This window comes from Crinia signifera, chromosome 4 (assembly GCF_055691185.1).
Source record: "Crinia signifera chromosome 4, ASM5569118v1, whole genome shotgun sequence".
Taxonomy (NCBI): domain Eukaryota; kingdom Metazoa; phylum Chordata; class Amphibia; order Anura; family Myobatrachidae; genus Crinia; species Crinia signifera.
Genome location: NC_139220.1, coordinates 302,078,026 through 302,095,374, shown reverse-complemented (window position 1 = coordinate 302,095,374; position 17,349 = coordinate 302,078,026). Strand labels below are relative to the sequence as shown.

The 17,349-nt window shown below is 47.0% G+C and overlaps 1 protein-coding gene across 2 annotated transcripts; it reads right to left on the bottom strand.

Annotated features, from left to right (window-relative positions):
* Positions 1–3,251: 3,251 nt before the first annotated feature.
* LOC146075749 (uncharacterized) lies at positions 3,252–16,184 on the bottom strand. Of its 2 annotated transcripts, XM_083185315.1 has the most exons (10): positions 15,573–16,184; positions 13,801–13,981; positions 13,458–13,596; positions 10,886–11,028; positions 10,201–10,374; positions 9,968–10,079; positions 9,387–9,546; positions 8,742–8,839; positions 8,317–8,485; positions 3,252–5,182 (listed from the first exon to the last, which is right to left on the bottom strand). In XM_083185315.1, exons 2-10 carry the CDS (start codon positions 13,948–13,950, stop codon positions 4,177–4,179), a joined length of 2,151 nt encoding a protein of 716 aa, XP_083041441.1. In that variant the 5' UTR covers positions 13,951–13,981; positions 15,573–16,184; the 3' UTR covers positions 3,252–4,176. The 2 variants fall into 2 exon arrangements, with proteins under 2 accessions (XP_083041441.1, XP_083041442.1); XM_083185316.1 differs by lacking the exon at positions 15,573–16,184 and having other exon boundaries at positions 13,801–15,556.
* Between the last annotated feature and the right edge of the window lie 1,165 nt (positions 16,185–17,349).

Sequence of the window (17,349 nt, the reverse complement as noted above, 5' to 3'; positions counted from 1 at the left end):
CAAAGCTGCACTATAGTAAAATAAAACGGAGTTGTACTTTTACATAGTGTCAGTCTGTGTCTGCTATCAGAGGGGAGAAATGACACTTGCCTCTGTCACGGTGTGTTTGTGGAAATGGAAGATATGACAGAAAACGAAGAAGCTTTGTGTCATGTGGTCCAGAATCACACCTCAAGTACCTGGGTATTACAACCTTCTATATCTTGTGGCTCTTTGGATGGCATGGAAACAGCAAAAATGGCTGCTGTCTTACTAGACTTCTACCGTGTGTCAGGAGAAAGCAGCCCTGGCAATGGGCACATAGGTAAAAGATTATAATTAGTGAGTGTGTGTGTGGGGGGGCACATTTGTATTAGTCTAGGGCGGTTGGAACCCTTAAATCAGGCCCTGGAACAGAGTGCTAGATCTCCTGTCATTACCCCAGCTGGGCTGAATAGAGGAGCGCTGTGGAGCTTTTCCCTCCGCACAGCCTGATGAAGTGACAATAAGCCACAGCCAGTGAGAGCAGAGCGCAGTGTTATTTGAGCATCCAGACGAAGTGAAGGTTTTACATATCAGCCAGGTAACAGGATCCCCTCACTGGGGAAAGTAATAGGCCGTGTGCTGAGCACATATTATATAGCACGGTGCAGCGAGAGCCATGCACAGCAGCAATCCTTCCCATACAGAATCCTCGTTATTCTGTCCTTTATTCCCACCTGCTCCAGCCGTAATGCAACATCTCACTGTCCCAGGTGGACGCTGGGACACTGGACCATGAAATTGCAGGTTGGGCTGGAGTTTGGCGCTTAAACTAGGGCAGGCAAAGAAATATCCCCATTCCAGGAATTGCTTAAGCCCCACTACACCCGTACCAACCCCCCCTGACTTCTACACCCCCTTAGGGTTTCTTGCATCTCATAACCCCACTCTACACCCGCCCCTCCCCACCTTCAAACCTCGCTCTCTTCTTCCACTCCCCCCAACACCTCCCCCTCACGTTCCCCCTACACACTATTTCTCTCTCTCCCCCTACTCCTTCACCCCAACATTTCCAAACACCTTTCTGCTCCATGCCCCGCTAGGCTTCCGCACTCCTCTTCCACACCCCTACCACACTCGATCTTCTTCTACCCTCCCCCCCATGCTCCTCCACCCCTCTCTGTTTACCTCTGTTTACTACAGTACATCTACACCATGGACCATGTTTGACATCGGCTCTGTTATATTACCTTCTATTAATCATTAGGTCCCTTGCTTAAACTGTAACCAATGTATGATGTACTTGTTAATATTTTGTTTACCAATCTTCAATAAAATATTCGAACAATAAACTAGGGCAGGCATCCCCAAACTATGGCCCTCCAGCTGTTGTGAAACTACAAGTCCCATCATGCCTTGCAAAAGTTCTGCCATGAGGGAACGTTAAACCTGTGGCAAGGCATGCTGGGATGTGTAGTTTCACAACAGCTGGAGGGCCATAGTTTGGACATGCCTGAACTAGTGCAACTTTAAAACTTAAGGCCCATACACACTAGAAGATTATCTTTACAATCTGGCTGGTTGGAATGAAAATCTGGAAATTTCTGGGAGCACATTACAATCAACAGTTTGCTCCCAAATGCTGGAAAATGGACAAACGCAGTCATCTGCATAGAGGCCCATACACACTAGAAGATATTTGCATCAATCTCAGCAAGGAGCTTCTGAATTCTATTGATGACAAGATCTTCTGGCGTGTATGCCTAATATCTTAAAGATTTCCATTCCAACCAGCCAGATTAGAAATATAATCTTCTAGTGTGTGGGTCTTTAATCTCCTTTTACCAGACCCAGTATGTCATAGCCTGCGGCACACAACAAAAACATTTTTTTTTTTTTTTTTACTTAAAACTATTTTTATTGGTACATTAGCTGCGTACTCCATGGCCTTCCTGCAGGCGCAACACTACGTAGCATCAGTAATAAGAGTACTCTCTGAAAAAGATTGGATAAACCCGATTGATGCACTGCTGAATAAACCCCCTATCTTGCGGAAAACTATATCTCTTTATTACAGATACCTTAGAACTGACTTGGATCACTCAAAGTCCAATAGTGGCAGATCTAAGTGGCTATCCAAAGTTCCAGAGTATGAAATGGAAGACTTGCTCAAGGCACTTATAAAATCCTGTAGAGTCTTGTCGTCAACCACATACACAGAGATGTTCTTGAACATCTTCCATGGAGCCTATCTATCCCCACATCGAAGCTTCCTAATGGGACGCTCCACATCCCACGCGTGTTATAGATGCAGAGAACCTAATGCGGACTTATACCATTGTTTTTGGTCCTGTCCAATAGTCCGATCATTCTGGTTAAAGGTCAAACAATATGCGGAATTATCATTAATAATTATGTCCCATTCACACCAGAATGGGCCATTTTTGGTATAACATCATCCTCCACGAGAATAACTAAGGGGGTTAGACATCTCCTGCTGGCAATCAGCGCAGCAGCACTGAAAACTATCCTTCATGAGTGGATCTCTAGTTCACCTCCAACATTTCCTTTATTCAAATGTAAACTCTTTCACTTGTTCAGGATGGACTGGATTGAGGTCAGTCTGGACAAGGAACACAAAATAAATAAATTCTTTACGATATGGGAAAGCTATATCGCCACATTGTCGGTGGATATGAGACAACAAATCCACCAAAGTTTACAAAACACATCTTGGTATCTACTTCGCCTAGTGGCCAATGACCCTCCCATTACATTTGATGAGAGAATAACATGATCTCACCATTTAAAAACTGGTTCGCGGGATGGGGGGTGGGGGTTACGGGATGAGAGAGAGAGTCACAGACTACTAAATATTCCTTATTAGGTAATTTTATCATTATGCAACGTTTCAACGCAATATCTTGTTTAATATATTTGTATCGTAGAAGTAGATGATATGTTATAATAACGGACCATATCTGTGCTGTCACATGTGTAATATATTGTTCACTATTTCGCTACTTAATATGTCATTGGAGAACTCATGGATGGCAAAATATAATACCAAGCTTAACCACGAAGTTATACTCCAGTATTTATCTATGATATTAATCAGTTCTCACTGAAATGATGACACTGTACGATCTACGCATGAAAAAGTTGTATTTTATTGTTCACAGTACCTCAATAAAAGCATTTTTGAAAAAAAAAAAAAAAAAAAAAATTTATTAAAGATTTTTTTTCCATTAAAAAAAAAAAAAAAAAAAAAAGGGGAAAGACCATATTGATTCAAATAACTATCACCTGGCAACAATTTAGACCAGGTAACAGGCATAGTATCAAACATACTAAAAACAGAAGAAAAAAAAAAAAAAAACCACATCCAGACATATACATGGGAGAGGATACAAGGGATGAGTTTATGTTAAGGTCTTTGAGTGCATTAGCTCAGTCACCTTCAGTAACATAGAACATAGGGTGCTGCAAAAGCGTCCATTTCACAATGATACAGGGTTATTGCAGGGAAGTCAAGGCAGAGATGACCGAAGAGCTCCCATGTCACTTGATAAGACACTTGGATTAGAGATACGGTTAGTGGCTTGAAGACTATTCAGTGAAGGTTGGTCAACTCCCAAACTCTTACTAGGACCTCAGTGGTTGGGCCACCCAGTCCTAGTGATATTTCTTTGGTCCTCGTGGCAAACATCATTCACTAAAATTATCCATTCCCACAGCTCCACCTCACCCCCAGACATGATACGCTGCTGGCCAGGGGATGATGCTGTAAACAGCTACATTAGAAAACAGTGGTGGCCAGGTAAGGTACTAAAGTCCCACACCAAAAAGTTAAAAGGTGATTTACTTTATTCACACAGTTGAAATCCAAATGAATTTGTGCTCCTAACAGTGCTCTATAAAGTTTTTCAATGCAAAAAAAAAAAAAAAGTAAAAATTCTTTCCCGTAGGCCAACTTCATGCAACAAGCTGCACATGGTGGTCTACAGGTAAAGATCTGGTGGACTTCAGCTCAACCATTTTGTATCACAAATTAGTGCTTTTTTCACACGTGTATTGCCCCTAACCGTTACAGCAAGAAAGGAGATACGTCTATAAATAAGGGGTTAGTAATTTATATAAAATAAAGAGTTAGAAGTGCTAATTTTTTTACCATCCTTAACACAACACTCCTGGCCACAGGAGAAGATTGTTTCCTCAGCAGTCACAGGCCAGGAATAATGATAGCAGGTCTGAACGTAGGTTGTTTGCATCAACATATTCTTTACTCAGAGGCCCCGCATTGCGGGCCGAGGGACAAGAACGGCGGAAGTGGAGAGGGGAGCGGCCCGGGCCGGAGGTGTACAGGGAGTCTCTGAGCTGATAAGCAGACCTCCGGCGGGCAGAGCGGCTTTCCCTCACCTGACTCTTGCAGCCAGGATTGTGGTGGAGAGAATCTAAAGACCGCCTCCTCTTGGCACTGCCATGAAGGGAGACCTCACTATTCTGAGCTGAACAATCGTCAAAGTAAACGGATACACTTGGCAGGTCAAAAGTGCGGTTTGCAGCATCTTCCCTAGGCCTCGTCCTGCATCTGTCCCTAGAACGGGAGCGCTCTCGTGACCGTCTTTTGCGTCCTTCTCTAGGGCAAGGGCTTTCACCTGACCGACTTCTACTTGTGTCTTTAGGGGGAAGAGTCTCCTGAGACCTACAGTTACACTGCCCTCTAGAAATCCCTTTTTCCATCAGCCTACTTCTAAGGCCGCCGTTAGGATGGAGCTCATTAGAAATTTTGTCAAGTAGCCCTTGACATGGACAAACCACTTGATCGGTCATCGAATGGCCAGTGGATCTAGCACTCTGACCGCAAAAGGAAGAATCAACTCTAACTTCAGGGACATGTTCTCCAAACAGAAGGGACGAGGAGTCTTGCAGAGGAGTTACTCTGTACAAGGAGTCATAGTCAAAGCATTCTGAGTGGTTCTTGGTAGGAGGAGTGTCTGCATCCCCCGTTGTCTGGCTGCTGTCTTCAGAATGAAGGGAATCCGTATCATAGTCAGCAGCAGCAGACTCTATAGGACACCCAGAAACTTGGTCACCGCGTCTGGTATTCTCGTTGTAGCCCTTGGATACTGCTGCTTTGGTGAGGCTGGCTCTGCGGTGAGACTGATGCAGTATAGACCTGCGTAGCGCATCTCCACTCCTCTTTTGTCCAACAGATACACTACAGGAACCAAAAAAATAACACCCAGTAAGACAAAACCCATCCACCAGCTGCTCTGACCATCTTTATATTGTTCCATTGTACGGCGCTGCAAAACACTTGTGGCGCCTTATAAATAAAATTATAATAATACTTCGGTGCTTTCACATTGCTTAGTTTAGTGAGTGCAGGTGCAAGAACAGACCTTAGGCTCTCATACATCAGGGCTGACCAATCTGATACTCAAGATCTACCAACTGTTCACATTCCCCAGACCACCTAGCTGGTGCACAGGTGCAGTCATTACTAGCAGTCACATTCCCCAGACCACCTAGCTGGTGCACAGGTGCAGTCATTACTAGCAGTCACATTCCCCAGACCACCTAGCTGGTGCACAGGTGCAGTCATTACTAGCAGTCACATTCCCCAGACCACCTAGCTGGTGCACAGGTGCAGTCATTACTAGCAGTAACATTCCCCAGACCACCTAGCTGGTGCACAGGTGCAGTCATTACTAGCAGTCACATTCCCCAGACCACCTAGCTGGTGCACAGGTGCAGTCATTACTAGCAGTCACATTCCCCAGACCACCTAGCTGGTGCACAGGTGTAATCATTACTAGCAGTCACATTCCACAGACCACCTAGCTGGTGCACAGGTGCAGTCATTACTAGCAGTCACATTCCCCAGACCACCTAGCTGGTGCACAGGTGTAGTCATTACTAGCAGTCACATTCCCCAGACCACCTAGCTGGTGCACAGGTGCAGTCATTACTAGCAGTCACATTCCCCAGACCACCTAGCTGGTGCACAGGTGCAGTCATTACTAGCAGTCACATTCCCCAGACCACCTAGCTGGTGCACAGGTGCAGTCATTACTAGCAGTCACATTCCCCAGACCACCTAGCTGGTGCACAGGTGCAGTCATTACTAGCAGTCACATTCCCCAGACCACCTAGCTGGTGCACAGGTGTAGTCATTACTAGCAGTCACATTCCCCAGACCACCTAGCTGGTGCACAGGTGCAGTCATTACTAACAGTCACCTTCCCCCAGACCACCTAGATGGTGGTCTGGGGAACATGTGCTGCATTTATTCCCAATCACCACATACTACAGATCCATCCACAAGTGGATTTAAAAACGAGGCCTGTTCTTAACTTTTAGGGGCCGTTCAGTCACCAGTCATGCACACATTAATACAGCCCAGTGGTTCCCAAACCCAGTCCTCAAGGTAGAATGCAAAAATTGGTGAACTCCCTTTTTGCGCCACCTGTGGGAGTACAGCTCTAGAGACACCAAAAGTTTAGAGATACATAAAAGAACAAATAGTCACACTAAGCGATCCCACAATATTTAAGGTCTCCTCTTACATGTATAGTCTCTAGGATAGAGGAAATCCAAATAATCCTGGAAAGGTTTCTAAAAAAAACGCAAATAAAAACATGGTGCAGATTTTATAGACACCATAAATAATTTTAATTGAGCTTTTCCACTCACATGCTGGATGATATTAAGATAGCAGAAAACAGACACTGAGGCTATATATGTAAGAGGAGACATTATCCTTCAATATTGTGGGATCGCTTAGTGCAGGGTTGCCGACTTTTACAGTCTCCTCTCTGGGAGAACCCCGGAGAGGAGACTGTCAGCAACACTTCTGGGGGCGGGGCCTGATGGAGACATCATCAGTCCCTGCCCCCAGTGATGCAAATCCCGCAATATGCGGGTCTCTGATGAGGGGGTGGGGCTAAATATGCCCGATTTGCATATTTAGTCCCGCCCACTTCTGCCGTAACGCTGCAAATCTCGGCAATTTTAAAGCTTCTGCCCCCAGGTAAATGAGGGGGAGGGGGCGCTGGAATCCGGGAGGGTTGCCCACCTTTCCGGGGGGCGGACCTGATTTTCGGGATCCTCCCGGCCATTCCGGGAGGGTTGGCAACCCTGGCTTAGTGTGACTATTTGTTCCAGTCCTCAAGGTACCCAACGGTCTAGGCTGTAAGTATATCCGTGCTGGAACACACATGGTTAAAGCCAATTGACGGAGGTGTTAACCCTTTGTTGTACACTGTTAATGTGCTACATACCCATATACATAAGGTATACCATTACATGGTGTTTCAAATTTGCTAAGGGGGAGGGGGGGGGGAATTCAATCTCCCGCCGATATTCCCAACGGGGGAAATAGCGGCAGGGCCCTATTCAATGCTGTCTATTGAATCATTGAACAGGGATCTCGGCAGAATGGACCTGACTTTACCAGCAGTCAGGCCCGTTCTGCCGAGAACGGCCGTGTGTCGTCGAGCTCCTGCCCATATCTCGTGCCCACGCCCCCTTTTCAGCATTCAGGACATTGAATCCTGCCTGCCGATTTCAATTTGAGCCAGCCGAGAACGGGACAGGGTCATGGCTGTGTCAGGCCAGCCAGACAGTCGTGACCCGGCATTGAATATCCCCCAGAGCCTTCTTTGCAAAATACATTTTTTTGCCTGTGATTTTTCTCATTATTTTTCCTTGTCAGTACAAGTCACACAAGAAGCATGAAAATAGAAAAAAAAGAAGAAAATGCATTGAAGGGTTAAGGCATCTGTGCTCAAGCATGGATGATGTTAAAGCCTGAACAGTTATAGGGTGCTTGAAGGATAGAGACACTGGGATAGCCTGTATAGAACATACACACCAAGCAAGTGTGCACAGAATTTGATCATATAAATAAAAAACACAACCAAAAAAAACCCCCAAAAAACCCCATGATGACCTACTTGCTGTCTATCTGATCATCCCTATCCAATAAAAATAAATGAAAAAGCTTTGTCTATCTACTGCCACCCACTGGCCATTTAGGAGTTGCGCTAGTTCTAGTTTAAATCTGATGAGCAGAAAAAGGTAAAATTCACACATTCCTCAAAGCAGAATCCATCTATAGCTACATCACCTTTTCATTGTTAGAAGCCGTAGTAAATTTACCTCCATAGTGCGCCTGGAGGACAGAGCTTGGAAACGCAGTGTACATTCAGGTAATGGGATATATAGGCACTACCCTCTGGAACCATTGCTTATTGTGCATGTGCTATGGTACTGGCTTATTTATCTAATAGTCCATTCATCTTTTTCCTGGCTAGAAGTTGTGTTACCCTTTACCAAAACTATCTGTACCTGTCAGCAGGGGTTAGTCGCAGCGCTCTGAACACCTCTGCAGTGCTGGGGGTCCGCGGGTCAGTGTGGCCACGAGAATGGCACCCGGGGGTGGTCCTGGGGAGAAGATATGGGGTCATGCTCATCTTGAAAGGTGGGACAAATTGAGGAAGAGCCTGGCGTTCTGGAGCTGAGAAGAGGAAGACAGGAAACACCATGAAGACTTCCAGGTTCTAGGTACACCAAGATGCCATTAAATGTGTAGGCCGAAGGACCACGGTGCTGGGCAGAATAATAGAGCAAGGCTGCTAGGACCTTGCAGTGTTGGCCTTACAGAACCGTTCCATGTAACAATAGGATTCTGCAATAAGGAGGGACATTCATACTGGGAGTATGGCAGAGGTGTAACAAGGACACTTTAAGGAAGGGTGAGGAGCAGTACTCACACTCACTCCTTGGCGACAGACTGTCACTCCATCCCCGGCTGCTGTCCTCAGACGTGTCCCGCTGGCTGCTGCTGTCACATGTAGGAGACTCTAAAGACCTGAGGAGAGTGGGCATAAAGCAGGATAATCATTATAAAATAGATGTATAAGACATCGATTAATGAGAGATTTGTTTCTTGGCATTTGTGCGATGTCCTGTCCGATAAAGAAATGCTGAGATCAGCTACAAGTGGGGGAAAACATTTCTCCTGTGCAGGTCATGGTACAAGTGTGTAGGTACACACACACACACACACACACACACACACACACACGATAAAGTAATTCTCCCACCGGCAGAAACCCTCAGAACATAGGGGTAGATTTATTAAGCTCGGTGAAGTGATAAAGTGTCTGGTTTTTATCACCGGCCAATCAGCTACTACCTGTCATTTTTCAAACCAAGCCTGTAACTTCACAGGTAGGAGCTGATTAGCCGGTGATAAAAACCAGACAGTTTATCACTTCACCGAGCTTAATAAATCTTCCCCACAGTTTGTTGGGGAGAACTGAGGGTTGAGGACAAGAACCTCTGCTGCAGACCACCGACATCTTACCAATTTTCTATTCTAGCTACTGATGCTGTTTAACAGAGGCCCCCGTTACCTGCTGGGAGGAGCCAGCCGCAGGACTCTGTACAGCTCAGCCGTGCTGGGGGTCATAGGATCGGCCGACGTCAGCCCTCTCTGCAGTCTGCCAGTACAGGAGCGATTGGGGGTGAACTGTTGTTTAAGGTGGACGGGGGTCCGGCTGGAAGGGTCTGTACCTGGGAATTCAGAGTCACTGATCAGCACTACAAGAGCCAATGTTACAATTCAATGTCTTCATTAATACAGCAGGGGGAGATGGATCAAAGCTTGGAAATATATGAACTGGAAGGAAATAAAGTAGTAACTAATCAGCTCCCAACTTCCATGCTTGGTTTGAAAAATTACAGTTTGGAGCCAATTAGTTGGTGCTTAGTTTGAAATTAATACCTCTTTCTCATGGATCTCACCTCCTGGATAGTTCCCAGTCCATCGCGTTAATACAGAACACATCTACAAGCATTCCAAGCCCACCAATCAGAAGCCTTTTAGGCTCCCGGTTTGGACCCACTGAGCCAAGACCCAGGTTGTGCCAGAAAGGGGAAGAAGATGAGACACTGGTTCTGTGCCAGGTAACTCCAGTAGGTTTGAGTTACTCACCAAGCCCTGACCAGGGAGGAGTCTTCTTCCAGGGGGGTGTGGCCAGACCAGGGGTCATATTCAGGAACTGTTGCTTCATGAAAAGGGCCTGATCGGCCTCAAATTGGAGACGCTGGGTAACAGATCACGCTGTGGTTAGATAAGCAGCACCGGAAGCTACTGTAGTGTGTGTCACCTACTCCACCCGAAAGCATCTATCCAGATGTACCCATAGAGACAGAAGAAGGGCTCACCTCTCGGCCCAGGCGGATTGCTGCCTCCGTAAACTTGTTCCTCTCATCCTGGAAGGCCATTTTCTGCTCCTCGAACGCTGCCTGGTCCTGCTCTAACTTCAGCTGCTCCTCCAAGAAGTAGGCGTCCCACAGAGGAGAGGACTGGCCTTCTCCGGGCTGGGGCACCATCTGGTCCTGCCAAAGGCAACCAAAATATACTGCATGATACCACACAGGGAACAGAGCCCGGCTAATGCTCTATGATCAAACCTTCCAGAGGACAGGCTGACCAGTTACCCATAGCAACCAGAGTCTGGCTGTCACTTTATAAAACGCACTATATCGTGGGTAGGCAACCAGTATCACTCCAACTGCTGTGGAACTACACATCCCAGCATGTCCTAAATTGCAAAACCGTAGCGTGGCATATTGGGATGTGTAGTTCCACAGGATAATAGATAGTTTCCCCCGGCACACTGTATATCAGTGACCAGATATAAATACTTCATTAGAATAGAATTCAGAGATCTTGGTTACATATATTTTCAAATATATGAATAAGCCCCCAAAATGGCAGCAAGGCTTGGCTGTGTATCAGGAGGTCCTTATTGCGTTATCTAGATGCGGCGACCCAAAATTGCCACACCTATATTTTTAACAAAAACCCAGACCCCTGCTTCGACAGCACCACCCCAGCTCTCCATACCTGCAGTATTTGCTGCTGCTGACTGATCAGCTCCCGGCTCTGTCCCAGTTCTGCTCTCAGCTCCTGCATCTCTTCCTTCAGCCGCGTCAGCTCCTTCTCATGGTCCGTGACGCTGATCACATGACTCACACCAGTCTGAGCCGCTGCGGAGATATGCCAGGCAGTCAGACATACGCCTATACCACCACTTGGCAGCATTTATGTTTACATTTAGGGGCAGAAGTACTAAGCTTTGGAGAGTGATAAAGAGGAGAGAGATAAATACCAATCATAACATTCCAATACCTCCCAACAGTCCCGAAAACCACGGGAATGTCCCCCGAAAACTGGGACATTCCCGCGGCCAGCAGTGTCCCGCGGCAAGGGAGGGGCTGTTGGGAGTCCCCCCCCCTGTCGGCTGCTGAGCAGCGGTGAATAAACGCTGTGCGCATGTGCACAGCATCTGTTCCTGCAGCCAGGGGGCTGGGGGCATGGCTAGAGGTTCACAGAGCCTCTGGGTCATGCCCCCATAGAGTCAGAATGAGGGCGTGGCCTCACGGGGGAGTCACGAGTATAGGCCACGCCCCCAAAATGTGATGGACCTTTTGAGGGTCCGAAACGTTGGAGGATATGCAGTCTTTTTAAGGAATAAACATCTTTATCATTAAAAACCGGTGCGTGCCTTGTCCCTGGAATTATATGCAAGCCTTCTGTAGGCATATTTACAGCAGCACTGGACAGTAATATTACTGTGAGTGCATTGGATATGGATATAGATAATAGATAGGTACTCTTTACCTAGAACGGCGCCCATCGCGGTGATCGCGACATCGCGGGCAGTACATAAACGGCCGCGACGCGATGCCCGCGATCACCGCGATTTTCCCATAGGGAACAATGTTAAAAAGCCAGATTGACCGCGATTTTGCATTCAATGCCTCAATGCCCGCGATTTTCACATAGGAATCAATGTTAAATGGGCTACAGAGCCCAAATAGGCAGAATTAACCCTTAAATGTCCCCCCAATTTTTGTACGCCACCCCACGATCCACGCGAACCCGAAGCGTGGCGAGCGCAGCGAGCCCGCGAGGGGCGGCGGTACGCGTCCTCCGACCTTTTCATGCCCTACTATCCACGTCGGCGTGGAGTTGAGAATAGAATAGTGTGGCGAGCGCAGCGAGCCACCGAGCCCGAAGCGTGGCGAGCGCAGCGAGCCCCGCGAGGGGACGCGGATACCTTCACAGGTAAACGCGTCCCTTCGCGGACTTCACAGGTGTCCGCGTGGCCACGGACACCTGTGAAGCCCGCGAGGGGACGCGTATATCTGTGAAGGTATCCGCGTCCGCTCGCCACGCTTCGGGCTCGGTGGCTCGCTGCGCTCGCCACACTATTCTATTCTCAACTCCACGCCGACGTGGATAGTAGGGCATGAAAAGGTCGGAGGACGCGTACCGCCGCCCCTCGCGGGCTCGCTGCGCTCGCCACGCTTCGGGTTGGCGTGGATCGTGGGGTGGCGTACAAAAATTGGGGTGACATTTAAGGGTTAATTGTGACTATTTGGGCTCTGTAGCCCATTTAACATTGATTCCTATGTGAAAATCGCGGGCATTGAGGCATTTTAAAGTAAAATCGCGGTCAATCAGGCTTTTTAACATTGTTCCCTATGGGAAAATCGCGGTGATCGCGGGTACACGATTTTTATGTACCCGCGATTTACCCGCGATGCCCGCGATTTTTTACCCCCGACGCCCGCGATTCTAATCGCGGGCGCCGTTCTAGGTAAAGAGTACCAATAGATATATACTACACAGTACAGTATTGCACCATTAGTGGTTTCGGTTTTACTCCATATGAACCGAGATCTCAGGGGAAATCTTTACTGTGTTTTTGTGGTGGATCATCACACATTGAGCCTATATTCGTGTTTTATTCATCTTAATCACCTGTAATGTTTACCTTATATAGAAAATATGCTGCAGGAAAAAAAAAAAAAGTTTTATTTGAATTTATATAACCTATGTGAGCGACACTGGCATTTGCAGCAGATATTTTGCGACATCTCACAGATGTTCTGGGTGCTTCTGAGAAGAAACAGTTGGGTGGCTGGTAGACTCAAAACAACCCCTAAATTATCTGTTACCATACATGGGATAGACATAAGAATATCCTTACAAAGAGATAAGGATCAAATAGGGTTTGAGGTAACAATATGGCAAAAAAAAAGGGACAGACTAGACGGGCCAAATGGTTCTCATCTGCCATCAAATGTTATGTTTCTAAGTTAACCCTTTGAACGCAAAAAAAAAAAAGTCGCATTTGTTATATAAATTCAAATAAAATAAAAAATGTTATGTAAAAAAAAAAATTATATTTCCTACGTAAGGTAAACAATTCCAGGTAATTGTGAAAATAGGTGTGAAGATTGCCAAGCAACATTTCTATTACTGGTAAATTCCCTTTGCACTCAAAGGGTTAATGGAGTTTTTTCCCCCATTTACTTAATGGCTTTATATTACGAGATGTACATACTGTCTATATCATTGGAAGGGTAAATATTTAATATAAATCCTTGATATGAATTGGCCAGCTCACCTCGGGCTTCCAGAGACTCCACTAGCCGCTTGAGGCTGTTCCACTGCTTCTTAAGGCTTCCTGTGACCCCAGCATCTCCGGCACGGGTGGGCCTTGAACGTCCTGCCCCAATGCGTTTGTTGACCCCTGGCGTGGGCTCCTGAGGAGAGGCCCACAGAGAATTAATGTATGAGCAGGAGTATTCAGCTTTCCAGCTGCTTGGGAACTACACATCCCAGAATCCCTTGCCACAGTTTTGCCATTAATGCATGCTATAATTGTGGCAAGGCCTGCTGGGATGTGCAGTTCCACAGCAGCTGGAGCGCCGCTTGTTGAACAAATCACAGTGACAACTGGCACTTGCCTCTGCAGCTCCCCGGCCATGGGCGCCCTCATGCCTGCTCAGGATGCCCTGCACATCTCGTCGCATCTGCTCATGGAATTTCTTCAGCTCTGAATTCTCAGACAGAACCTCTCGGATATTCCTGTCCGAAACACCGGGCGGCCGGAACATTTCTCTCAACACCCCTGTAGGGGCAAATCCACTTGCCCACAGAAGAAAGAAAAAGGGGGAGGAGCGTAAATACCACAATACTCACTATGTGCAAACTACAGTCTCAAATTCATACCTTCACCTCATAGATACTAGGATGAATGTCTGCCTAGTGCCAGCATATGCCATAGCACCTAAACAATTGGGACATACCAGAATGAAAAGCAACTGGGTTGTATAAGACCAACACAGGTATGAGGGCCCTGCTTGCCTTAGAAGACCTGAGTTTGATACACAATGATGTATGCTGCATATTGCATAATGGTCCAGCTAGTCTGCAAAAGGAAGTAATGGTTGGTGGGCTATGTTCAGGGGCGTAACTAGATATTTGTAGGCCCCATAGCAAAAGTTTGTAAAGGTCCCCTATTTAGCAACTGATGGTGATAAATTTCTGTAAAATATATTACTTAGCAAAGATGGGCCCCATAGCAGTTACACCCCTTGCACCTATGGTAGTTACGCCCTTGGCTAGGTTATTGATGACCAAACCAATCTGAGATCTAATAGGACCCATACATCAGCAATTAATTGTGACAATCCTGAGATCTGGAGATGATTGCCACAATTAATTTTAGATGTGTGGGCTCCCCCTTTTGGCAATCCCAATCAAAAATTAATAGGGATTGCCAATCGATTGCCTAATCAGATTTTTAAACATGCTTAATAATCTGGTATTATCTGCGGATCTTTTTTATATGTGTGGGCATTCCCAATTCGTCTTCTTCATCTATTTACATTATGAACAGCTGAAATGACAATCGACTGGGCAATTTCCAGATATGAAGATGCAATCTTTAGATGGAAAAATCAACCGATCACTGAAATAAATCTGTAATGTGTGGGCAAGTCAAAAAGACTGTAGAATCCATTTATCTGGCCAAAAGATCCCTGGATCTGGAAATCCATTCATTGTGATTGCTGATGTATGGGGCCCATAACAGCAGTTCACGTTTTACAGAAAACCTGTGGATCTGTAGAATATGTCGGTTAGGAATAAATGCAGAACAGGTTTGAAAATGTGACTGTTAGTAATAACTACACCTGTGCACCAGCTAGGTGTTCTGGGAAATGTGACTGCTAGTAATGACTACACCTGTGCACCAGCTAGTTGGTCTGGGAAATGTGACTTAGTAATGACTACACCTGTGCACCAGCTAGTTGGTCTGGGAAATGTGACTGCTAGTAATGACTACACCTGTGCTCCAGCTAGGTGGTCTGGGAAACGTGACAGTTAGTAATGACTACACCTGTGCTCCAGCTAGGTGGTCTGGAAAACGTGACAGTTAGTAATGACTACACCTGTGCTCCAGCTAGGTGGTCTGGAAAACATGGACTGTTGGTAAATCTCAAGAACCAGTTTGGCCACCCCTGGGATATGTGTGCCACAAACAGCTCAGTTTGTCTGCAGAGAGAGGAGCGGTGTCAGTGTAGGAAGAGTACGTGCACATGTTGGGGACATGGGGTAGAGTAGCACTTAAATAGTCTGCAGCAATAAATCTATTGCAAAAATTATTAAATACCAAATACAATTTAAATAAACTAACCCTATGCTCACAAAGCCATCAATCACTTTGGTCACTCACCAATGTCTCCTTATTACACGTTCCTGTGACCCGAGTACAACTAGAGATCTACAGCTCTGTATCCTATGTCCTCCATAAACCCACAACAGATGCCTCCCTTTTACAGCCCATCCTCTACGGCCAGCTGATATATATAACCAACACCCATTAATTACCCTGGGAGGAACAGCTGCCGCCAATTACTCTGGTCTCTGTGGTAGTGTGAGGCGGAAGTTATGGAATAAGTGCAACATCATTAACATTTGAAAACAATCTCCATGGCGAGGTGATATTGTCTCTGCAAATCTTGTAGCACTACAATTCCCAGCATGTCAGGACTTCGTTATAATGCACAGCTGTGGTTTTGTTATGCGTCTGCAATTAACATAGACCTACCAGCAATGCAGGGCAAGCACAGGTGGTAGGAATCTCATCTAACAAACCTTTCTTCTATTTACGCAGTTGGTCAGTAAAGGTGCGTACACACGGGGGCGATTTAGTGCAAAATCGCGGGAAATATGGTCGCTGAGCGACCATATTGCCCGCAATGGGAGTGTGCACCGGTGATATATCGCTGGGTGCGCGCTCCCGTTTTTGCCCCTGTTGTGATCGCTGGTCGCAGGAACATGCTCCTGCGACCAGCTGATTACCACTGCCGGGCTCCCCCCAGCAGTTTCTTTTTCATCAGCGACCATCTCTGGTCGCTGATGTAAAGTAGAAACTGAGCAATATATTGCTCAGCCATATATTGCTCAGCAATATATGGCTGAGCAATATATCTCCCCCGTGTGTACACAGCATAAGGCCGGTTTCACACACTCCGGCTCCTGCCGGACGGTGAAATCCCGCACGGCCAGGGAGCCGTGCCGCACACATTAGTTGTGAATGGACACTATTGTGTCCATTCACACGGGACGGCCACGGCCCGGCCGCACGGTTGCAGCCGGATCCCACCACTGTAAGGCTGGTTTCACACACTCCGGCACCTGCCGGACGGTGAAATCCCGCACGGCCAGGGAGCCGTGCCGCACACACTAGTTTATCATGGAAGGGATGGCCACAGCCCGGCAGCCGTCCCTTCCAGTGATGGGATCCGGCTGCAGCCGTGCGGCCGGGCCGTGGCCGTCCCGTGTGAATGGACACAATAGTGTCCATTCACAACTAATGTGTGCGGCACGGCTCCCTGGCCGTGCGGGATTTTACCGTCCGGCAGCAGCCGGAGTGTGTGAAACCAGCCGAAGGGACGGCTGCCGGGCTGTGGCCATCCCCTCCATGATAAACCACTGTTTGCGGCACGGCTCCCTGGCCGTGCGGGATTTCACCGTCCGGCAGCAGCCGGAGTGTGTGAAACCAGCCGAAGGGACGGCTGCCGGGCTGTGGCCATCCCCTCCATGATAAACCACTGTTTGCGGCACAGCTCCCTGGCCGTGCGGGATTTCACCGTCCGGCAGCAGCCGGAGTGTGTGAAACCAGCCTAAGGGAAGGTTATGGCATATGGGTCATAGGGTTGACTCAACATGCATTGGGTTTAGGTGGATACCATACAATAGATAATCTGTGCAAACAGCTCAGCTGTTATCCCTTCTGTGTGCATGCAAGGCTCCCCCTACTGACTGTTATTAATTATTACACACAATAGAAGTCACTTAGGATTTTTGTACCGGCCCGTACACACTACTGTATGCGATTTAGGCCAGATTTCACCCGATTCTGATGGATCGGGCAGAGAAAGCGGGAGAAATCAGCCCAAATTTCGTGCATATGACATCCAATCTGCGGTCATGTGTGCATCAGAGTT